We start from the raw sequence: 24,776 nt of genomic DNA on the forward strand, positions 1-24,776 counted from the left end.
GTTCCTTTTTAAAGTGCATAGGAAGGCATCAAAAGGTGGATTCTGGTGTTTTAAGATCTCGTATTGTGATCAAATGAATATTATAAAGAAGCATCTCAACAACAACAAGAACTGATGAAAAGACAGACACCTGCCATGGCCTCTTGACTGATCCACATGACTATTTGTTTATCCCCCATTTTTCTCTTACAGTCTATGGTTTTCTCTAGTGCATGAATGAATGTGCAGACACATGGAAGACATTGAACAGTGCTCAAAATGGTTGTAAAGTTTCACACACTTTTTCTGTCCTCAGTTATGCCAGGATGAGGGGCAGCTATAATAACAGTATGAAGTTTGAACTCAAGCAATAATCTTATCAAATCCTCTCTGTCCTCCACTCACATGTATCGTCACACTGTCTGCATGTGTTTTGGGTGTTCACATATTTTCTTTGTGGACATGGTAACCATGATGATGATATGTAATAAAACCACACAGTTGCTATGCAAAAAAAAGCACCTACTGTAGCTATTGTATCATTGACATGCAGGAATATTACATGCCCCTTGACGTTTTGTTACAGGTTTTCCAGCCACAGTTTCAGACGTCTTTGCAATTTTTCAGTTTTTTTCTAAAAAAAAAAGAAGTTCATTCATTAACCCACCTCGCAAACACTGTTGGTTGGAGGGCAGCGGGCCACAGAGAATATAGTTCCAAATATGTAACAAAGGAGAACTTCATGCTTTACTAATTTCTGTAACTATTCAGCCACACATCCGCCTAGCCTTTTGCTGTCAAGATCCTAAACTGGATATTCAGTTTCAGTTATGGGTGCAACTGCAGCGTCCAGAAGTATTGTCCAACAGGTAATCTCAATAAACACATTAGACACCGTGATATGTTTAATATATCCTTTATTTTATTAAACAAAATTTCAGTAAAAACTCTTATTTAGTAGAAAGACAAATTTCCCTGTCAGTAGTTTGATCCAGCTGTAGGGCCTTTCCCCGACCAGAATTTCTCATGTGTTGACAAATGAATGAATTAATCTGTTGAACACTCGCAAAACGCTGTTCTCCTGCAAATTATTATGGTCACATACACAATCTTTTCTTTCAATTTTAGTTTACAAAAGAAAGACATCCTCGTTAATATTTTGGTAATGTTGAAAAAGAGTAAACCTGTCCCAGTGAATAACTTATAAAAGACGATTCCTAAAAAACAAAGAGTAAAGGATGGGTGCTCTCTCAAAGGTCCATCTCCTTGTTTGATCGCTCCTACTGAATTAGCGCCGCGAGAAAGACCGAGCCGTTGTTGACTGAAGTCTTCACCGACTCTTAAACTGTTGGGAGACAGCGGGAGAAAGTTGACAGTATATAGTGTCAAAACTACAGCGTAGACAGCAGTGTCTGTTACAAAGGCGTTAAGAAAGAAACAGAGCGGTGAGCAGGTGCACCGTGCACGTTGAGCCACCTCCGGCAGTGTTTTCAACTATTATTCTTAAAAAAAAGAAAAGAGGAAGCTACATGATTATCATCACAAAATAAAATCTCTTTGGCATAGAACACCCACCCAAAAGCGTACACACACACATACGCGCGCACACACACACACACACACACACACACACACACGCTCTTAAAAAGGTTTTCTAACAGAAACCTACAAGCATCGTCACTGTCAGAATTATAAATCAGCAAAATTATGCAATAAAACAATGTTGAGCCCTGTTAAGATTATGAGTCCCGTACTCCGTGACAATTGCATATATTACAACAGGCTATGAGCAGAGGGAATAATCTCTAGCGACTACTATATTCTCTTCTTTGTCCCATTACGTCCCATATCAGCTCGTCCGCTTCCATTTCCACCTTTCTTTCACCTCTGGGTCTGTAAGAAAGGGGGCGAAAACATGAGACAATAACAAATAGGTTACTATGTTGTAAAAAAAGGAAGAGCAAACTCCAATATAAATGGCCCCGTCTACACATAAACTACTACATTTAGTAGGGTAGAGCGAGAGAGAGAGATGCATGCACTGACCTTTAATACTGCTCCTGGCCGTAGTCATCATAATGGGGATTTGCTTCCATCATGCCCATTCCCTGCATGCCCATGGGCATGTCCATGGACATGTCCTGCTGATACCCTACAGCGTAGTTTTGGTGAGGAAGATCCATTTCTGGAAGAGATTGCAACATATTATTTAGGCAGACATTTGGAACACACATAGTTTACAGAGAAAGTGGAGAAGCGGATCCTTTTAGTCCCCTTTGAGTCTGAGAAGAGACAGAAAATGCCAAGGCCATACAAGGAGAAACGTCAGGGGGGAGAAAAGGACGGCAAGAGAAAGATGCAAACGCCAGGAAGGAGAGCACAGCTTTTAGACAATGAGGAATCAAGCAGTGATGTACCCAGAGAAAAAGATTTAAGAATTAAACAGAAAAAAAAAGCCAAGGCTGAAGTGAGTGAGACAAGAACCAGGCTTTGGACTAAAAAGTATTGCATTATATCCATTTGGATCATGGAGGTACATGAATGTGACTGCATACAGTGCTAAAGAAATAGACAACTGAGAATAGCAAACAGAAAATAAATGTATAGAGGACAGATGGAAGAGGCTTATTTGAAGAAGACAATTTGCCAGCGCTGCCAGAGCTGTTTTTGTTATTAATCTCATTAAAGCAGTAAAAACTACTACTTTTGTAACCAAATGATAGTAAAATGGAAGTTGTGGGCTGCAGCAGGGAGGACGGCATTTAGCAGATTACAGCGTTTTAACACTGCGGTGGCTGGCTGTGGTGGAGTGACCCAGAGCTAAGGAATGTGCTGTATGGGCACATTTCAGTCATAGTTACTCACCCTCTGGGTAGCCTCCATCCATTGGGAGACTGTTGTGGACCTGCAGAGAAGGTCAGGAGAGGCAAAGGTTAAACTAGTCAACAGGTTCATACAGAGAGCTTATTAATGCTCTTTAAAGTAAAATTCAACATTACATAATAAATAACTCATTTCTAATTGCTTTGCAGAATGTACTTTGTAACTGCCGTCAGCATTAAAAAACAATGGCTAGACGAGTAAGATGTTGAACTGAAGGGAATTAAAGATGAAATGTCTAAAAATGTTACGTTAAACTGCCATGTAGTGGCAGTGGAGGGCGCCAGACACTCACCGCCTCCCAGGTAGCAGGGTCTTGTCTGAACAGGGAGTGTGTGAGCTCCACGGACACTCTCTTCTTGTAGTCTGACGTCTTATCCTCCGAGATGCGGAAGAGCACAGCTGCAGCGTAGGTAGCTGAAGAGGGAAAGAATCAGGACACACTCAGTCATGTACCAAAGCCCTCCTCTCCTTTCGTGTGGGTGAACACCTTTTCTATCTGGGCTGCAGCACAGCTTAACGTCTTGAAGATACACCAAAAGTCAAAACACAATAGTAGTTTTGCTATATTGGGACTTGTACCGGTAAGTACTTTTCCCTTTTAGATAACTCTGAGGCTTTATGGACGCAGTGCATCTACATCATTTACAAAGCATTAACAGCTTAATTAACATATGGCTATACACTTGCTTAATATTTCATGATAAATGATGCGATTCTGAAAAGCATTGGAGTAAAAGTATACAGCCAAAGACATGGTCAATTGGGGTGAGATAGCTGGAAACTGCATTCACAGTAAGTACAGCAGGTGAGTAAATTGCCTTTGTTGCTGTCCACCTATGACTCACTGCCACATTACAGTAAGCTAATGGCAGTGCATTATCTTGGTGTCCTACCAATGCCCTCGTTGTTGGAGTGCAGCAGCTCCATCAGTGGAGCCGACGCTCCCTCGGCATCGATCAACTCGGCTGACTGTTTGTCCAAAGCCAGCTCACACAGGACGCCCGCCGCCACACGCTTCACGTTGTCCACTGGAGAGTAGAGGAGCTGCAGAGGGGAGAGAGGAAATGAGTGAAATAAACCACAGCAACATCATAAGGAAGTTACTTGTTAAGAATAGGAAGTGTGAGCGCTTTAGTTTCCTCCGTTACCTGAACAAACAGGGGGATGGTCTGCAGGTTGGCGATCTCTGCTCTGTTGATTGGATCTCTGGCCAGGATGTGCAGAGCACCTGTGCAGCCCTCCACTATCTCCTCCATCCTCACTCCGTCCTGAGGAGCAACAGAAAAAAGAAGAGATTTTACTCAAGGATACTAATGCCCATTTGTTTTCTCTTAAACCCACACATAATGACATCCCAAATCAAAGCAGGCCCTCTTGTAACCTGGTATGTCTGCTGGGCTGAGGAGCCATGTTTCTGGGCGTCCTGGTGGGACTTGAGCAGCAGGTTGACCAGACGGGGCATGGCTCCAGCTTCCCTCAGAGGCTCCTGGTTCTCGGGGCACAGGGCCAGGTTGCGGATCAGGCCAACAGCAGCCTTAATGCAGGGAGGAGAAGCAAAGACACAGTCAGTAAACGCTTCACCGTCATTAGTCAGCCAGTAAAACAAGCCGGACAACAACGTCAAGCTGCCCCATTAGAAATAGAGATTGAGATGTTTCTTCCCCCCCCCCCCCCCCCCCAGAAGCCTGGTCCTGTAAAACCTTACTGTTCTTGCTGTCATATGCATTTAGTGCTCTCTCAGGCTGATTGAGACTCTGGCTTTCTTCCTGACTGTCCATCTGTCCGCTTACCCCCATTTTGAACAATCCTGCTTTTGGACCAAATCCATTATCCACCATTTTTGTTTAACAGTTCTACAACCTATCTGCTATCAGTCTACCTGTTGTCCTCCCTGGACTCCCTCACCAAAAAACAACAACATCATTTGAAAAGGTTTAAATCCTATTGGCCCTTCTTTGAGCCAATCTGAGACAGTCCTCTTATGTACCTTAATGACGGGCCAGTAGTAGGGTTGGTTGAGTAGCTTGACGATGGCGGGGATGCCGTAGTGTTGCCTGACAGCGTTCTGGGCCAGCTCAGCCTGCTGGTGGCGGGAGGTGAGGTGGCGCAGAGCACAGACAGCGGGTTCAGTCACATCCTCCTTCTCCCCTGCTCGCAGTATGGCGTGGATGAGCGCCTCCACACCGTTGCTCTGGGTGACCAGGCTTTTATTGTGGGCATTGTTGCATGTGAGGTTGGACAGGATGCCGGTGGCACAAGTGAGCATGTTGATGTCGTCTGAACTAAGCAGGCCCACCAGCGTCTGCAGAAAGCTGTCCATTCCCTCCTGCAAACGGGAAGAGAAATGTTACAGAGTTGTGTGCTGAATGTTTTTTGTTTTCCTTAAGGAGGGTAGGGGTGACCCCAAGTAGTCAACTATTCGACTTTCCAATCAAATGAGCACAATCGCATAATGTGGTGTAAATATCAGCCTATTGAAATGTTCATAAGAATTTTAAAATAACTTGAGCTTTTAAAAATAATAATGAATTAAGTTCATTATGCCTTGTGCCTTGTCAAGAAAAAAAAAGTGTTATTGGGTGTTTCAGCCCCTTTGTCTGTTGAGGAAAAAATGGAAGACTGTCACAAATGAGAAAACCAATCAATGAGCAGGAATATAAAATATATGGGCAAGATTTGGCCAATCCGATTCAACTATGTAAATTCTCATGGACACGCCTAAAGGAGGCAGAGGAAAAACAGTTGAAGTGAATGTGCACACAGACCTGCTTGGTGGCAGCATCAGACAAGTTCCTGAGCGTCCACAGGCTGTTCTGCATCAGACGCTGGCTGGAGCCGTTGAGGTGACCACCCAGAGCCTGCATCCCACCTGCAGGGATCACAAGAGTCACATCACTCTGCTCTCAGCAATATCTCATTAACTCTGCTGTCATCTAGCTATGTGGTTGACTATGAGCCATTAGCCACTCATGTAACAAAAAGCTGACACACCTGTATGACTACTACCCCCCCCCCCCCCCACACACTCTCTCTCATCGAAAAATGTATATCACATACCAGCCTCTACAATGGCAGGTTTGTTGCTGGGGCACACAGAGAGGACTTTGAGCACACGGCTTGTGGTCCACAGTAGCTTCTCATAGTTGTTGTTTCTCATGATTTGAACTAGAGCCTCCGGACCGCCGTTGGCAAGGATGATCAACTGTGTGAGAGAGAGAGAGAAAGAGAGAAAGAGAGAGAGAGAGAGAGAGAGAGAGAGAGAGAGAAAGAGAGGGACTGTGAGTATGTGTGGTTAAAAGACCAGCAACTGAAGAGATAATAACTTCATCTCTTCTGTAACAACTCTTTTTCAAAGCTGGGACCTGTCCAGGCAGAAAAATGTAAGTTAATACTCACACTTTTCTGTTGTTGTTACTGATCTCAACAAATAACCACACCCATACCCGCCCCTGAACAATTCGGTTCACATGCCACACCCAAAAACCAAACACATCTCAAATGACACACACACACACACACACACACACACACACACCTTGCTCTCCTGGTTGCCATAGGACAGCAGCTGCAGACAGTCGGTGGTGATGGCCAGGAACTTGGGGTTAGTCTTCTTCAACAGGGGAACCATTCTCTGCAGGCCGTCAGCCAGGCGGACAGCCATCTTGGCTCCTTCCTGGTGCAGCAGCAGGTTGTGGAGCGTGGTGATGGCATAGAAGAGCACACTCTCCATGGGAGAGCTGAGGGAGGGACAAACAGGTGGGTCAAGTGTGGATCACAAAAAAGGCAGATGCCATACGTTAAAAAGAAGATTCCACCATTGTTATGTACTGATTGATGGAATCTTAACAGTGAGCATTTCAAGTAATATAAATGAGACTATCTCCCATTTACTTCTACAGTATTACATCTACAGTCTCCCACACAATCCATAATGCCAGTTGACACAATGCAGAGTCCAAAGAAAGTGCTTTAACATAGCATGTCTTGTTGCTGCAATATTGTCTTTTGAGGCCAACACTGGTGAATGAACATCTCTTTATATTTTATAATGGCTTTCTCCTACTAAATCCGTAAAAGGTGGGTACAAACTGGCGAGTCATTAGCTCTTGTGTTGTTCAACCGAGTTGCGTTATAGCTGTTACTGTAAAATACTTCACATGGACTGCGTTTCAAAAAGTACACAAAGCAAACCACATAAAAGGCTTGTCGCAAAACCAGTTGAGTATTTCAAAGTGGATTTCTTTTCTTTCATAGCCCCACTATAAAAAAATAGAGAAAACAAAACAACCAGATGGATCATAAGTGACTGAAGTCAATTAACTCTCTCCAGCCATGATCTTCCTTTCTCTCGGCCCAGCAGTACCTGAGCATGCGGACCAGAGCAGGGATGCCTCCACACTTGAAGATGGAGAGCAGGCCCTCTCTCTGGTGGGACAGGTTGTGGAGGATGCTGGCCGTGGCCCGTGCTGTCTCCATGTCACTGGTATTCTGCATGGCCCGCACCACTGCTGCCACCATCTGAGGAGACTGCATCAGCGCACGGCGCGACGCCTCCTTGCGTGTCAGCTGGTTGACAATCTGTGCTGCCTTGCTCACCACTACCTGATGAGGAACGACATATAAAAAAGGGAGATGAAGAATTCATATTCACTGGTGGAAATGATTGATACACTTAAAAGTGACTCTGCCTTGTTCGGTGGTATTCATCATGTTAAGTTCAACATGACCTTCAAACATGAACATCAAAAATGTCTGGGCAACTAGTCCAATTCCCAGAATATTCCATTTTCAATGACATTCACGAGAGAAAAACACTTTCTTCTTGTTATCCAGTCTTTTTGCTAAGCTAGGCTAACCATCAGTTGAGTATATAAATGTTACACAACTCCTCTGAATCTATGACAAACGAGTTTGACTTATCAATGATTTGTCTAATAACTTAAGCACTATGTACTTGTAGGATTACACTATATGGACGACTTAATGTTTCTAAAGATACTGTCAGTAAAAGTATATTTATTAAGATACCAGGTTGGCTGTGCATCATTAAGTGCAACACTGAATCAGTAGAATTATCTCCTGAGAGCCTAGATGATGTATCCCATTAGCTGACCTGGTCTTCATCGTTGAGCAGTTTGGTGAGCTCGGGCACGGCGCGTGTGGCCAGCTCTGCGTCGTCCTGGTAGTTGATGAGGTGGATGATGGCGGTCTTGAGCATCTGGGAGGGCTCAGCCAGCTTCTGGACATTGGTCATCTGGGAGATGTCTGTGGTGGTGGAGATGAAGGTAGAGCCCTCCACCGTCTCTGGGAACATGGCGGCACGCACACGCTGGGCTCTGGTGGTGAACTCTACATCTTAAGAGAAGGGAGATGATGATAAAGATGACATCATATAGGCTAAAGACAATAGTGGATGCATATGGGCTGGATTTGGGGGTCTTACCGGGCTGCTCGCTTGTGATGGTGGTGGTGGTCATGGAGTACTGTTTGTTCATGTACTCTCCATCTTCCTCCCTGACTGTGTTGGCACCGGACTGGATGCCTGAGTCTAAGCCATACATGGTCTCCTGCCAGTTGGTCACCTTCACCCTGCCGTCAGGCTCACCCACTGCCAAGCAAGTTTGATAAAGTCAGTGAGGGTTTCATTCTAATATTTACAAACAATTGGATTATCTGTGCACAAGCGTTTTGTCCACATTTTTTTCTACCCAGTGAAAAAATTGCTTCTAAAATCACATGGAGAAACCATTTTGCAGAAGTAACCTTTCATTATCTTTTGTATTAAGGAAGTGACCTCAATACTAACACACAAGAACAATAGTTGGAAGTAGGAGAGGTCATGATCCAAATGTTCAACAGTGTCCTTTGAAAGTACAGTAGAATGATGTGATGAGGACAAAAGTGAACATGGAAATGCACAAGCTAAATATAAAATAAATCACTAGTTTATCAAATTGGTTTGCAGAAATATAGGAGGGAAATGAAATGACAGTTAAACAAATAAGGAGTGTTTTTAGAAACAGGCAGAATTGTGAATGACTTACTCTGCATTGCCATCCTTGCCTCCCGTTATCAAAACAACGCTGGAGCAAACCTGAAAAACACAAAGTAAAAAGGGGAAAGTCAACATCTCAAACAGTCAGACATTGCTTCTGCTGCAATGATGATGACAAACCTCACAACAACACAGCCGCCTCTTTTCATGAATAAATAAGCATTCCAGCGAGGACTGAGCTCCCTTACACCAGGCTCAGTTTAGATGCTACCCGAGTACGACAGCTCTCAAAATACTCCCCAGCATTGCACCCTGACCTGAAAATGACAACACAGAGCAGTAGCAGAGGATGACGGGGGGCAGAGAGACAGCTGGAAGTCAGGAATGCCTGTGACCTTTCACCCCAGGCCTCCACCCCTACAGCCCTGGGAGTGGAGCAGGGTGCTGCTGACGCATGGCAATCAGGAACCTGCTACACTGGTTGAGTTTGTGTGTGTGTGTGTGTGTGTGTGTGTGTGTACAGACAGTGAGCCTACTTCTCTTCACACACACATGCCTTAAACCTCTAAGACAATGCCAGCACTCCACTTATGGTCATCTTATTTCCAATACCACCACATACATTCTAGAACAGTTACTTGCTTTTCGGATTTATTTAATCATTTCTGAGTGGTTTGACATTTTGAAGCCACTTTGTGGAGTTTTACACAGTGCTCCAGATTGCGTAACCATGCCATGCAACTTGTTGGTGCAAGTTTGTCCCTCTAACTGTTCCACTAAGTTGTACGTCTGTATTGTATATCTGATATTCATGACATTTGAACTAGCTCCTTGCAACAAAATGTATTTTTGCATCCTTTGAAGAAAATATCCTTATTGTTCATTTAAATGTGTAACCTTAAATTGAAGGCTTAGATTTAGACCCTCTAGACGTCCGTATTATGAGGCTCCACATACCTAAAATAACCCTCTCATATTTTCTATCTCCAAATTTCTGCAAAAATGACCACAGAACCACAGACACAAACACATCTGCATTCATAACAGCCGCCTGCCACTGCGTATATGACCAATACACCACAATGCATTCACTGTTCTGGTTAGTGTTTTCAGCTGTTTGACTTTTATTGACAGGATTCTTTGCTTTGCATATTGTAGGGGTGAATTGGTATGTGTGTGTGTGTGTGTTTGTGTACTGCACATGTTGTCTTCACTGACTTGTGCAGGTACTGTTGGTACCGGGGGGGCTCTACAAACAGTAAAGTCAGCAAACCTGGTCTTCAACGGAAAACAACACAGAACCACAAAAGTACCAAACACTCCTGTAAGCTCTTCTGTATGACAGCTGGTTTTAGCTTACAACAGAATTCCATGCAATACGCAACTGCACATCTTCCATCTTTACAACCAACAAAACAAGACAGCTCATGTCAGGGCTGCTGTGTTGGCACAACATAATCAATAAACCTCTACATGACCACCTTTGCCTCTGCTCATTCAAACTTCACCAAACTCATTCATTCTGGCACAACTTAACGTTGTAGTGTAGTAGTGCTGTCATTACGAGTAGATCTACGGGTCCGGAGGGAAGGAATTAAACGGCGTCGTCTGGCTGCCATACACCAGGGCTGTTCATGCTGTTCTAGCTAGCGCACCACTCCCTCATCTTTTTGCCCCTAGGCTTCTGCATAAGGATGTGTTGTGTTTGGGTCCCTAAGCAGACCAAGCCCACTGTTTCTCCCCTGGGCGTCACGCTGCATGTGCGTACTGGTGTGTGTAGTTGTGTGTGTGTGTCATTGTAGCGTCTGCAGGGGGGCTTTGTTTTCCATAGCACAGTGTTTGTATGCACACACACACACACACACACACACTGTGTTAACTGCATGTTCATCATTAGCCTGTGTCTGTCCTTAGTTTTCTCTATGTGGCATTTCGATGGATTAGCAACTTATTTGCAACTCTCCACATGTCTTTTGGGACTGCATGTCATTTACAGTGGACCTGCACATGCAAATAACATGTTCACCTTAACCTGATGCTCCTACAAGGTCCCAACATGTCCCTTTATCCAGTGGACAGTAACAAAGTAAAGTTACTTGAGTACCGAATACTAGTTCATTTTCTGTGTATCTGTACATTACTTGAGTATCCGCTTTTTTGGAGGGAAACTTGAGACGTTCACTCCACTACAACTGGCCATATGCAACTTTCAAATGTTGTCAACATTGTAAGTGTATGCGACGAACAAAAGGTCAATTTATATCGATAACATTATAATTTAAGCAAATATGTGCCACTTGTTCACTTGTAGTCGAGTAATATTTGAGCAGGAGTATCTATACTTTGACTTAAGTACTGGGGTTGAATACTTTGGCCGTTACTGCCCTTTTCTAACTCACCTTCTCAGGTAGCAGCAGCAGCTCAGCCAGTGACAGCTGTAGTCAGTCTGGCGTGAGATCCTGGAGCAATAGGCTCCAGAACACTGTCTGTACTTGCAGCTACATGCTACCGTACAGATAATGAGTTGACTCACAAGGCCACAGAGAGAAACTCTGCTTACAATCACTGTGTAATCATGTCTTTCCAACTGAAAAGGTGTGGCCTCTTCTCAAACACCAGCATGATGAGGGCTTGTCCGTCAAGCTGGTAAGCCGGACCACTGGCTATACATTAATCACAATGGAAATGGGAATAAACTGACATGAATAACACACACTTTAGTTTTAAGATCTGTGTATTGCAAAGGGTGTTTTTTTTTTTTTAAAGTCCACACAACAGCCGTTTAAGCGGAGGTACAGTGTGAACACAGATCTTTTCTCTTCTCTGGAAATCAGGGACAGTGTTTGTGTAGTCTTTGTTTTCCTGGGCGAGGCAACGGGTTCAGCCAACTATTGCAATGCTGCGACACGCCCAGCACGTCGCCTAGGCAACTAAAACTCTGCTCAGGCAATGTACTGTGTGGGTTTCTTTTTATCTGCTGACCATCGGATGTCTGAAGCCATGTCCGCGTGTCGGCTGATAAGTCTCGTCTTCTCTTGAGGTTTCTCATAATCTCTTGTTTTTTTTCTTTCTTTCTCTCTTTCAATTTTCTTTTCCACTTCTCCATAATGCTTATAACTGCTGGGAGCAGAGAAAATAACTGTTTTATATTCAAAAACGATATAATATAGGCTACAGCAACAAGTCTAAACTAAAGATGAGCAAAAACTTAAAAACATAAAACTTTTAGCTGGCGCTTCAGAGGAAGACTGCAGGAAGTTTAGCAGTCCAAATATGTCAAGGTACTTAGAGTAAATACTAGTCTGTATACAAGAACATTCAAGTTCATTTATCACGTTAGACTAAATTAACCTTTTTGGATTAGAAAACTTTTGCGTTTTCGTATATTCATTTGATTGTGGTGATAGTGAGTATAGAGGCTTATCTACTGATCCCTCCCCCATTGTTCAGTGCAGACTAAAAGCTGTTGCTTTTTATTGTGCACTTCTGACTGGACTTTGCTCTCTTCCAGTTAATGAGTGATGCATCCATTCACTTATCATCACTACCGCCATCCAGTAACATGGAAGACATACTTTTTACTCTGGAAAACACATCTGACACCCATTCCCTCCCACTATCTTGTTAAGCAACAGCCTCTGTGGATGACTTTAGGGGGCGTCTTCCAAAAGAAAAAAAAACCTGCACAGTAAAAGCAGGAATGTGGCTCAGTGAAAGCTGCCAGTGAACGAGTTACAACAGAAAAAAGCAGAGACAAATAATGTTCAGCGCCCGAATGCTGAAACACTAGTGTGACATTCCACACTAACTTACTGTATTCCAATCTGTTCAGTGTCCACTGGGAAATCTTGTGCTGAAAAAAACACACCTTTCCAGTCTTTTAAGGCTAAACCCTTCTAAACTTCAATCTCACTGACTCACGCAGAGATAGCAGAACATGAGGACACAGCTATTGTAACAATGGGCGAGTAATCGTTCTCAATCATAAGGACAGGTTTTCTAAGCCCCCCCCAGGTATGTAAGACAGGGCGTGTCTCCCCAGCAGTGACAGGCTCTGAACAAGGGAGTGGCACCAGAGTGTGTGGGTGTATGAGTGAACAGGGCGAGGCCGAATACACCTAATGGCTAGAGGGGTTCAACTGTAGATCTGACACATAATTATTCTGAACAATAATGAATAAGTTAAGCAGTTACAAACTCTCAGCATATATTAAAAACAGCAGGCCAGATTTTGACTTTGCATCACAGCAGGAATGAATGAGGTCAGGGGAGAGGCCCAGGGGGGTGGAGATGCACTGTGCTTGTATTCCAGAGTGGATCCTAACAAACATTACAGAGTTCTCAGTGATTAGTTGGTTGGCCTCATGCCTGTTTGGCAGTTAGGAGTGTTACTAACTAATCGTGTCAATATCATGGCTTTTGCTGTCAGCAATGATACGCCTGCTTGAGAAGTAAGGTAGGTATATATTATGCTTATTTTCAGGTTGCAAACTGTAATTTGGGTTTCTACTAGAAAATGTTCGCAGTGCCCTTAATGAATCTCCTCTTTCAGCCGGTTTTCACTCATGTTCTGTCAGTTAAATATGAAGCAAGGGAGAGCAGTCGGTTAGCTTAGCATAAAGACTGGAAACGGGAGGAAACAAGTAGCTTGACCCTGTCGACAGGAAATAACCCTGCACATGACCTCATGTACAGCTACAACCTGTTGTTACTTTGTCAATTGCACAGTCTCCTGGTTGTTCATAATATTAAGACTTTGTGGCAGAAACTTGACATCCTCTGACAGTCTGATTTACAACAGTGTCATGCCATGTTTAAGTTAACACATAGCATATAAAGCAGATTATGTTAGTGTAAAGCTCTTTCACCATCTGCACAGATCCACTATTACGACATATAGCTTCCCAATCACACGCACACCGACCCTGTGACATACATGTCTCCTGACACGCAAAACACACTCTTCTTTGGATTAATTGTTTCACATATTGCACACTGCCCAATCCTCCTGACATAGTAAATCACCATTGCCCCCAGCTGAGCCTCCAGAGCAGACAGGCTGCGAGTTGACACTGCGCCCCCATATCCCTTTTATGACATACAGCTTAACACCCCCACTAACCTTTCCTGGTCCCCAAGCCGCACATCCCCCCCATGTCCCCCACACATCCAACAATAGCTGTTGTGGCGCAGTAGAGGAGGCAGTAGGGGCTAACTGGGGATAGCTTGTTTGTTATAAATCAATAAGGCAGGATGTGGAGTGGTGCACAGCTAATGGATTTATTGTGGTGGTTGACAGGAAGCTGGTGGTCAACATTATCAGACTCACCAACAGTACAGTCTGGTCAGAGGAAGTTATTAGGAGAAGCGTTCCAATCTGTTCCTACACACTGCAGACACTCCACTGTAGCCTGTATCACGTCATGTGTTAAGTTGAGACGAAACAGAATCAGAATCTGGTTTACTGACCAGGAAGTTTACATAGAAAAAGAATTAGCCTGGGCCTGTTGACGGGACACAGTTTGTAAAAGCGCTCACTCTTTTAGTGAGAGCATTTGTCAAATACACTGTAACAGACAGTTGATCAAATCCAGACCATAGCAATGCTGCCATGCCAAGAGCCCACAGAGAAAGAACAGACAATGAGATACTGCTGGTGTGTGCACTTGAGCAACACAAACTGAGTTTGTCTAAACGTGGCAGCATACAGCGGGCTCCCCTTCCTTTCCCTGATCTGGAAACATTCCCAAGAACACAGTCAACCACAGTCAGCACCGCCAATGAATACAATAAGCAGCAGAATGGATAATGGCTGGCCCTGGATCTGTCACTTGATTCACTACAGCCACTTTGTTGAGTTGGGATAAGGCAGTGGACACAGTGTGTTGGCTGTAAACTTGTGTGCAGTTGTTTACTCCCTGTGGGATCTTGCTGTGAATCAAAGGAAATGTGAGCTGTCTCGGAGGAGGAGGTGGCCCAGTGCAGAGCAGGATCAGATTACACAAAGCTGATAAAGAAGGACGGAATGAGGCAAAAGTCTTGTATGTGTGGCCATAATAAAACCCTCAAATTGCAAAGCAACAAAGTTCACAAAATGGTAATTTACAGACAGACAAATGGCTGGAAGTATTTAATTAAGTACTATCAAGTATTGATGCCCAGTCACTTGTATTTTGGGTGAAAATAGATTTTTGTCTTTGAACTACAGTTGAGTAGGAAGAGCCCCTCTCCATGTTGTTTGGATAGCGGTAGGAAGGAAGAGGATGATTTAAGTCTGTGATACAGCACAGAGAGGTTCTGTGCTACTTTGTTGGGGTAGAGAGGAAAAGAGAAGCTGCTTTGTCCCATTGACTGCTGTCATGGTGAAAAGGAAAGCGGGTTTCAAGTGTCCCCCTGTTGGAGACAACCAAAGGCCTGGAGCACATCAAGATGGCCCTGTGTGTTCACTGGCCAAGTCTGGTGGCCAGGGCTGCATCCAAAGCTCTGTTTAGAGGTCTGACGGAGTGGATATTACTTAAACTGCCACTGCTACGCATCGGTGTGCGGCTGAAACACTGAGGCAATGTGACAGATGATTAATATTTCAGGGAGATTAGAGGCACGAGGGAGCGGGAGGGGGGGTGCTTTGCTTTGAAAGGCAGGGCAAAAGTCTGACAGGGACCCAAAAGAATACAGCGCTCATGTGGAAACAGTTCAAGTTCACCGTTTCTTTAAGAATGGAACAAGGAACCTAGATTTGAAATCTTCAGTATAAAGAGTGAAAGCTTGCGTTATTAAAAATTGAGTCGACAGTCATGTCATTTGTTTCTTAAATACTTCTGTTGCCAGATGTTCACCTCCACAACTCTTAAAGTAACAAAGAAGAAACTGTTAGAGAAATAATTACAGCCGTAAAACACCTATGCCCTTTTCAGGTTACATCCAGTGTTTTTTTTAAAGAATGCACAGGCCCCAGGGTTGCACAGCTTTCTCAACCCACAAGAGCAGGAAATCCTTCAAAATCAGCAAAAACACCAACGATTTCGATTTAGGAGGTTTTCTCTCAACAGTGACGATATGCAAAATTGACTTCCTTGTGAGATGTTAATGTTCTTCAAGTTTGCATAAACAACTTGCAACTCCCTGGTGATTTGCACTCTGTTTCAACCACACCCTTGCTGTCCTCACTATTCCTCTATCTCTCATAGAAGTGTAATTAAAGGAGCGGGGAGGAGGAGGGGAAGAAAAACAGACAGCACTGGATTTATGAGAGTCACTAGTAGGCTGAGAAGTACAACTCAGCCAAATCATCCAACTGTGAAAACTTTATCTCTTGAATCAGTGCTGGAATCTAGATCAGTCCCCTCCCTGCTCGGATACGCCGTCGGTAATGGATGAATTAGCAACGGTTATTGCATCCATGAAGAAAACAGTAGGATTGAGCTATTTCTAGCTTGCTGTTAGACAGGACACATGGGTTTGATAGGAGTTGACCTGCAAATAGCCAACCTGGCAGACATTCATACAGCTTTAAAGTGAGTGATGGGGTAGAAACCGCCATTAGGCCTTTGACATGTTAAGTAAAGGACATTTCCTTTCCCTCCGTTGATCCAACCGAGAGAACTGTTGAAGGTAAATAATTTATTCCTGCGATGTCAGAGTCATGAGCAGCAGTGCCAGCTTTACTTGCTCAGCATAATACCACCGCGCTCTGCTAGAAGCTTCCGATTTTATCCTCTCGTCAGTGACAGCAGAAGCCTTTTACATGACTGGATGTTTTCGGACCATCCTGCCAATTATTCATCCATAACAAAGAGACTCAAAATTCTTTCAGTTTGACGTTATATCAACCCCATCTCTGGAGACACATGGGTTTAGTTGCTCCTACCTGCTTTACCTAGATAAAGTCATCCATTCTAAAACTAAAGTGTGACTGTGACTTCTTGCTTTTAAATTTATTTGGTCAGAGATACTGTTAAAAAGGTGGAGCTAGCGATTCTGGAGATTGTTGTCAAGATCACTTGTGAAAATCAGTGAATATCTCCACACAATTCGCTACTATGTGTGCCTCAAAAAAATTCCAATGGTGCCCCCCCCCCCATACCAGTTTACAGAGCCTAGGCTGTGTATATTAACAAAAAAATAAATGTAAAGGCACTCACAGTACTACGGACAGGTAGCAGATCATGAGGAAATATTCACTGATTTTGCCAAAAAGTATTCTCCAGAATCGCTGACTCCACCTTTAGTATTGGAGCGCTGCTGGGTGTTTCAGCATCTCTTTCTCCATGGGAACATTGAAAATGCAGAAGCATGGTGATATGCAAACACAGAGGGGGGGGTCACACCATGTCATGTGTGCTGTGTGGCTGTAACCGAGACCCTGGAAAGTACTCAGTCAGGCACGGCTAAACACAGACAGAGCCGGTGGGGTAAGACGGTGAATCCACAGAAAAATAAATCCTTCAGGCTAAACAAAGAGGTCGAGATATGCCATACAGTAATCCCCTTTGCAAAGTGTAGCCCTATTTATAAACCCAAGGATCTCCTGGCCTCTTGCTCTGTTAATGTAGGACAGTATCACGGAATTAAGTGTGGAGGGGGGGGGGGGGGGGGGGATTATAACCATGCATCCACAGCTGTAGCTGGGACATCCACAGTAAGTCACCCGCCCCCCGTTCCCACCACCCTCTTCTTTCCCCCCGGGGCAAACAGGAACAGCTTTCCATCCAGGGTGCTGTGTCTGCTGCTGCACCACTTGATGACACAGACCCAGGGCCAACTCTGTGGAGGCCTGACTGACTGGCACAAAGTATTGGCACCCTGTCCCATTCAACTTGACACACATTCAGCAGCCTCAGCTGGAACGCGTTGCTCTAGAAACAAGTTGGACGTCACAAACTTGTTAAGTGTTTTTCTCTGCACTTTGTGAGGGTGTCACTAGCAGATAATTTGCACAAGAGGAACAATGAAGTGGTATTCAATGTGATTGAGTGTTCAATGGTCTAAAAAGAAAAGAGGCTCAGTTTTGAAAGAAAATCTGTTTAACTTCTAATTCCAATGTGACCCATGTCACATTTGACTTAGCAAGATATGAAAGGTGGCTGCAGAGGACACCACCAATGATTTGATCTGATAAGAAAAAAGCCGATAAGATAAAAGTGGTTCTAAATGGACGCTGGTTTCAGTGGACTTGCTCATGAAATCAAATGACAGTGTGTGTGCTCCTGAGGTCACTAAGCAGGAGGGAGACAGACAACTGCTGCTCTGTCAAGTGTGTGGAGCATCTGCAAACTATAGTGCTAATGACATCATGGAAGATTTGGCAACACCTGGGAGTAACACCAAAACATTTTTGTGGAATGTGATTAATTATAAACTGTCATACGTTACAGATGTGTGTGAACAATAACTCAATCCAATGTGCAAAGTGTACCCCCTTTTTTATTTACTGTTGTTTCAGCTGAAAGTTTTAAACATAGGGCACAAAATGAGAATTATTTTTTCATTTCAATGAATCTGAAACTTAACTTCTTGATTATCCAGCATATAGGCCTATACGATGTCAGAAAACAGAAAACTGCTATTGAGAATTGCTTGTTTTGTCCAATACCCAAATATAATTAACTTACAATCATAGAAATCATACGAAGAGAAACAGAAAACTTTAGATTGAAACCAGTAGATTGTTGGCCCTTTTGTGTGGCATATTTTACGTAAACCTAATAAAGTGACTTAAATTATTAAAACAGATTATAAAATAAAGGTGCCCATAATTTTTAGTTTTTGTTTTGTGAATTGAGTAATTGGTTGATTGCCTCAGCTTTATTTCATTTCATGTTTATGAGTAAGCTGGAACTAAAGGCCTGTCTTGCCAACAGGCTATTAAGCGTTCATGAAACTTTGTTGGACATTAGATAAGCCTATCTTATAGAAAGGGTAGAATTTCTGAATGTCTTTGTTTTAACAGAAAGACAATATCTAAGCCTACGTACGTTAACTAAATGTAGGCTATGTTATTAGCATTTCCCTTTCGCACGCGGACAGACATACACGCGCGCGCGCACGCAGCCTACTTGGACACCACTAATGACATCGGAGGACTCTATTGACAAGTGACGTCAAGTTGAATGACCGATACTGGGGCAAAAAAAAAGAAAAAGAAAAACGTCGTTATGATTTTTCAGAAAGAGCTCTATGACACTTTGGACGGTCGAAACCACAAGCTCAGTGTGACAAAGAAAACTTTTTGGGGGCTGAAGAGCTCGAGCTTTTGTAACAACAGGCATCGGTAGCCAGTTCTAGGCATGCGGAAATGAATTCCAAATAGGCTGGATTTGAACCCAGGTACGCAAACAAATGAAAAATTTAACCAAACTTTAGCACAGACAAACAAACACCGACACTTTTACATGAGGCTAAGCAAAACACAAACTCTACGCAAAAATAATGACAAAACACAACCGTCGGTAACAAAGACCCCGTGAGCAGTTTAAAAACTGTCGAAGGGGAAACGAGCATTCAGTGAATCTTACCTGTCGAAATACGAGGAAGCGTTTCAATTTATTCCAGGTCGGTGTTGTTTTCTTCGGGACTGGACACTTCTGTCTTTCCCCTCACTACACTTCACTCACTTCACTTCACTTCACTTCACTCACTCTCTCTCTTTCACTCTCCGCTGCTGCCGCTGAACGAGAGTCCGCTGAACAAAAACGAGTAAAAGAAGCGTCACCTCAGCCCAGGCTCCGCCTTCGTGAGCCCGACCCCACCCTGCTACTACAGCTCCCGGCGTGCCCAGTCGTCTACAGGCTTACCGTATGGCTAGAGAGAGAGAGAGAGAGAGCCTGTGCCAGTGTTGGATATGAAACTGGAGGCAATACAATTGAAAAGAGAATTTGACTGTTCTGAAAAATTACCAAAGGCTACACCGCTTATCTGCTAATTATTAACAGATTGGCTAGCCTACCTCAGCAACAATGTAGCCTACAGTAGGATACCCTAGTTTAGCCTCTCTTATATAAGGCTAATACTCGAGTTACTATATATAACACTTTAGAACACATTTCTAATGTTTTTATGTAGGCCTTGCTATAGGCTAGGCCTGTAGCCTAGACCTAGCCCTACATAACACACACATGCCCAGCCTACCAAGCTCACTGCAAACCTTAAAGGCTTTTGGTTGGAATAACACAACAAACATTAGACTTAAAGGTAGCCTGTATAATGCTACAATATAGGCCTAAAATAACTTTAAATTTTAGAATTGTGTCTATGTTTCGATTTGTTTTTCTCATTTCTGTCCACCTGTGTGACGACTCGGCCACACCTTGGTTACAAGTCGAAACCAGACGGCAAGATGAGTCAGTGCGGTCGGGAAAAGGCAGGCTGTCAGAGGGACTGCTCACGCCATCTACAGAGGAGGAGAGATAATGAATTGTGTGTGTGTGTGTGTGTGTGTGTGTGTGTGTGTGTCTTTTCTTCTTTTCAGACAATAGTTTTTCTATGGAAGCAGAAGGGGGGAGGGGGGGGCGTTAGAAAGAGAGATAGGTTGATATCATGGGAAAATGAGATAGATAGGTCATACCTTGACATTTCAAAACGAAAAAAAGTCTCATGTTGTTGCTACACACGCTTTTATAAATTCACTAAAATAATACTGACTTGGTCCACAACTGAAAAATATCTGGCCTACTAATAGGCTACCTTACATACAAAAAGTAGTATTAAAAGTCTGAAAAATGACGCGCTCAAGATGCTTATTTTGTGCAATCAGCATACAGTAGGCCTAATATACGGTAATCAGATTGGAGTTTGATATTGTTGCTTCAATTTTTGTGCAAAGATTTAAGATGTATGGATGAATCATTTCCGCTCCATATGTTACCAGAATGTTTCCTTTTCACGAGTGACTGCCTGGTTTAATTACAAGAGTTCTAAAGCATTGATGAAAACACCCCTAGAAGTAAGACAATATTAATTCAATGTTTAGAAAGAGCTGTAAGGGAGCCAAAACATGTGGAAATGAGGTTTCTATTGAATACATTCCTGTTTCATAGCGGACTGAATGAGAAGGTGACTGAGCACCAATGTGACAAAAAAAGAATTAGGAAGAAACACAATACTGCAGACTGAAAAAGATGTGTAGGCTATTAGGGGAAGAGTTAGAAAGAAAGAAGTTAATCTAAATCTCTTCACACTTAAACACTCATGGTGAAGGAGGTAGTTACACGTTAAACACAGACTCAGATAGGTCAGGCTATATACTCCTGTCTTGCCCTGGGGCAAATCTTTGTGGCTCTCTCTTATATTGCCATTGTGACCGTCTTCATCTGTGCCTCCTACAATGAAAGAGACAGGGACGGAGGGGGACAGGGTACGCTGTGTAGATGCTGGCAATATAGGCCATTATATTTTGTCAGAGTGAATGTGGACCGACGGCCCTCTCTTTAAAAACAGCTTGGGGCCTAATCGACACTCTATGTGTCGCTCAATTGTGGCTTGAAGTTTATGAGACCATTTATTGAGTCAGGACAGTGCCTTCATACTGTTTTAGTTTTCCTTGTGGATTTATTTGACTTGTTTTTGGCTTGCTCAGATATCCCTGGACAGTGGACTTGGGGGCAGCGCTGACATGAATGGAGCCATTGTTTAGAACACAGCAGCATCTTTATTTTGAAATCTAATTTGAGAATTAGAAGAGTGGGTTTCATGAGGGACTTCTGCTCATGTTGACTCTGTCAAAGACACCTTCACCACTAATTCAATATTCAGCCTATACAAAAAATGCCATTTCTATGTTGAAACATTTCTCCCTTACTGGCAATAAGCTATACTGGCTGCTTTTTCACACTGATGAGCATTAAAGGTGGAGTCAACGATTCTGGAGAATGCATATTGTCAAAATAAGTGAATATCTCCTCACGATCCGCAACCGGTCCCAAATGTGTGCACACTGAATAAAACAATCCAGTGTTAATACACAGCCTAGGCTCTGTACACTAGCACGTTGCTAGCTGCAGTGGGCTCCTTTTGTTTGGATACCAGTTAGAGAGCCTAGGCTGTGTATTAGGACCAGATTTTTTTCAGCGCGAATACCACTGATTTTGACTAAAAGTGATTTTGACAACAATGTTATCCAGATTTGCTGACTCCACCTGTTAGTATGGAAGTTCTCTTTGCTGTATTTCCCTTTATCTATCTCTGTAATATGTCACATGATCAATATTTTTTCACAAAGGCTAACACACAAGCATGTTTTCTGAGTATCCTGTAGGCAAGCGGAATGATGTCTGGCAGACATGGCCCGAGTCTTGCCCTGTAACCTCCCAGCAAACGATCCTACCATCCCCTCGGATCTGGTGTTTCAAGGGCAGGACGCGCTGATATGATGTGCCTGCTTTACAATACTCGCCTGTTCCCATGTCTCTGGTCGTCTGCCTCCAAACCCCACAGGAAATGGCCCCTATTGTCCTTGGAAGAGGAAGTGGCCCGGAGCAGACCACTAGCTCACTGGACTGATAGAGACGGTGTTAAATTATTAACCGTCGCTTACAAATGGAAGACAAGCAGCCCACGCTGTAGTGTTTTTGAACAATGGACAGTAGAGCTGCAGTTTACCACCTGTACCCTGAATTTAAAGACATGTTTCAGTGGCTGGAGTGTTAACTGTGGGTGTGAGACTTATTAAAGGTAACATATTGTGCAAATTTTTAGGTTTAAAATTAGTTTTCTACTAGAAACTGTTTTCATGATGTAATGTCCAAAAATCATTTATAGGCAATTTCTCAAATCTCCTCTTTTCAGCCTGTGTCTGAAATGTTCATTTTAAGATCCTGTCTCTTTAAGCCCTGCCTTCAAAAATGTAGACGGAATCTAACTGCCTGTTTGAATCAAACTTGCAGTTAAATTAAGGGGTATCTGGGGGTGTGCTCATCACAGGTGGAAGTAGTGCTTAGTTAGGTTGGTAATGAGGGGGCGTGGGTTCTCCCCTTATGACGTCATAATGGGAGATAAATCTGACTGGGGTTTTCAAAAACAGGTTTTTTCTAATACGTTTGGAGTCTCTATAGTTTTGCATTATTTATGTTTTAAATTAGGGTAAAAACGAAGCAATAACATGAAATAGAACAACATTTGTTTTTATCTTGACCATACTTAGTCCAAGAGTTTGGGGAAGGTTACACCTTTTCTCCATTCAAGGTTCACTGTCTTAGTACTTTGTTATTTATGGAGTTTGCTCACTTCTCATGGAAGTGTAGATGTTCAAACCTGACATAATTCTGAGAACCTCTAGGGCTTCTTGTCAATGTTGTATAAGAGGTTGAGCAGACAAAAGAAGCCGCACTCAAGATCCACTTATTTGTTTGTTCTGGAGCTTCCAACTGGAAAAACGGTTTAGTCAAATGAAAAATGGCATTTATTCCAGTGCGGCCAGATTTCCTTGAATGAAGATATATAAAACACTTTACACATGATTGAGCAAGGACCTTTGGACTACTACTACTACTTTAAAAATGATGACTACAATCTTTCTGTTCATTCAGACTTTTACCACTAGAGGTAGACAGTGACGCACACAATCAGTGAACGCTCAATGTGCGAGACTGTAGGCATTTGTTGAGGTCAGATCAGCTGTGCATCAGTGTGTCTGTGTGTCTGAGTGTAGGTTTGGGAGTGCATGATGTGTCTGTGCACATTCTCAGGCGGGGGCTTAGTGGTTGGCTCTCAGGGTTAAAATAGCTCAGCAATTTGGTCCAGTCACATGTGGGTCTCCTTTTCAGAGTATTGAGATAAAGTTAGAGAGGCAGCTGAAAATAACTACAGATGTGCTGTTACTGGCACACATATCAATCAGATTGATGCCTGCAATTTGTCATCGTCTCATCTGCTAAATGCTAACTCATTTTGGTTTATTTATTAGCAGTGCAGCTCTTCGTGTGTACACCTACTTGTACAGGTATTTGTTTATGTTTAGGTATTTCGTCTGAAAGTGTGTCAACTGACAACACACACTCTCCTGTGCAGGCTCGACCTGTGTCAGATAGGACAACCAAAAATATCAAGAGGGTGTGATGTGATTTCTCTGGCTTAAAATACTTTGCATGTGACCAGTTGCTAGAGCGGCGCCTTGCATAATTTCCATGAGTCCATCACCCATCATATTACATATAGCAGAATCATATAGAGCAAGTTACAGTGTCATGGGGCCCCTGCAGGTGTGACTGGAAACCTGAACATTTTTTACAGTTTAATTGTACTTTTTTTCTTTTTTATATTAGGCTATTTAGTTCAGTGTTTCTGACTTATCTTTGCTCATCTTTGTTGTTCTTGTTTGTCCCCACTTTTATTTATTTTTTCTTAAAAAATAAATAAAAATGTAATATAAAACATCTCACTATAAATTGTTAGATAGCCTATATGTGTCAGTGGGCTTGACTGGCCATGTTCTATTTCTAATTATACATAATTAGATCTGTGAGAGAACAAAAGTAGTTCAAGAACTACATGTCCCATGATGCCTCACTTTCAAGATGACCAAATGGAACACAGAAGAGCAGACCAGCCGTTTTGACAGCTGAGCCGCAAGTTTGTTGAGGGAAACTTCAGCGCCGACTACGACCTTGGGTAGACACGAATGACATTAACATGTAAGTTTTAATATGTTTTCCTTTCTTTACCCCTTACTGTCATTTCACTGACCGTTCTTTCGTTCATCTGTCGCTTCGGAGTTTCTTTCCCAAACTGTCCAAACTTGGTGCGGGGGAGCCGCAGGGTGGGACTCGGCGGGGGTGGTGTTCATGAACGAAGCAGTCTCTCACAATGAACAACAAACAAAGTGCTGTGTAAGGTGTAGGCTATTTGTTGCTGGCTCAGTTTTATTTTCTGGCTATGGTTTCGCTTTATATGTCACCTATCTTAATGGCAGCTAGCGTTGGTCTAA

At 43.1% G+C, this 24,776-nt stretch overlaps 1 protein-coding gene across 2 annotated transcripts; it reads right to left on the bottom strand.

Annotated features, from left to right (window-relative positions):
• Positions 1-879: 879 nt before the first annotated feature.
• Positions 880-19,542, bottom strand: LOC307252033 (junction plakoglobin-like). 2 transcript variants are annotated; one of them, XM_080029567.1, is made up of 16 exons: positions 19,372-19,542; positions 8,907-8,956; positions 8,306-8,470; positions 7,976-8,211; positions 7,226-7,464; positions 6,398-6,599; positions 5,920-6,064; positions 5,628-5,731; positions 4,850-5,188; positions 4,244-4,396; positions 4,011-4,130; positions 3,756-3,906; positions 3,155-3,276; positions 2,845-2,884; positions 2,026-2,164; positions 880-1,872 (listed from the first exon to the last, which is right to left on the bottom strand). In XM_080029567.1, the coding sequence occupies exons 2-15, from the start codon at positions 8,917-8,919 to the stop codon at positions 2,028-2,030; spliced, it is 2,166 nt and encodes a 721-aa protein (XP_079885693.1). In that variant the 5' UTR covers positions 8,920-8,956; positions 19,372-19,542; the 3' UTR covers positions 880-1,872; positions 2,026-2,027. The 2 variants fall into 2 exon arrangements, with proteins under 2 accessions (XP_079885693.1, XP_079885692.1); XM_080029566.1 differs by having other exon boundaries at positions 7,976-8,217; positions 19,372-19,541.
• Positions 19,543-24,776: the final 5,234 nt, after the last annotated feature.

This window comes from Ammodytes marinus (assembly GCF_949987685.1).
Source record: "Ammodytes marinus genome assembly, chromosome: 6".
In the NCBI taxonomy this organism is placed as follows: domain Eukaryota; kingdom Metazoa; phylum Chordata; class Actinopteri; order Uranoscopiformes; family Ammodytidae; genus Ammodytes; species Ammodytes marinus.

What these genes read in the sequence shown, in the direction of transcription:
- LOC307252033 (XM_080029566.1), bottom strand. An exon ending in ATGGCAACCAGGAGAGCAAG is followed by an intron (nt 6,065 to 6,397) that starts GTGTGTGTGTGT and finishes TCTCTCACACAG; the next exon opens with TTGATCATCCTTGCCAACGG. An exon ending in ACCCTGCTACCTGGGAGGCG is followed by an intron (nt 2,885 to 3,154) that starts GTGAGTGTCTGG and finishes CCTTCTCTGCAG; the next exon opens with GTCCACAACAGTCTCCCAAT.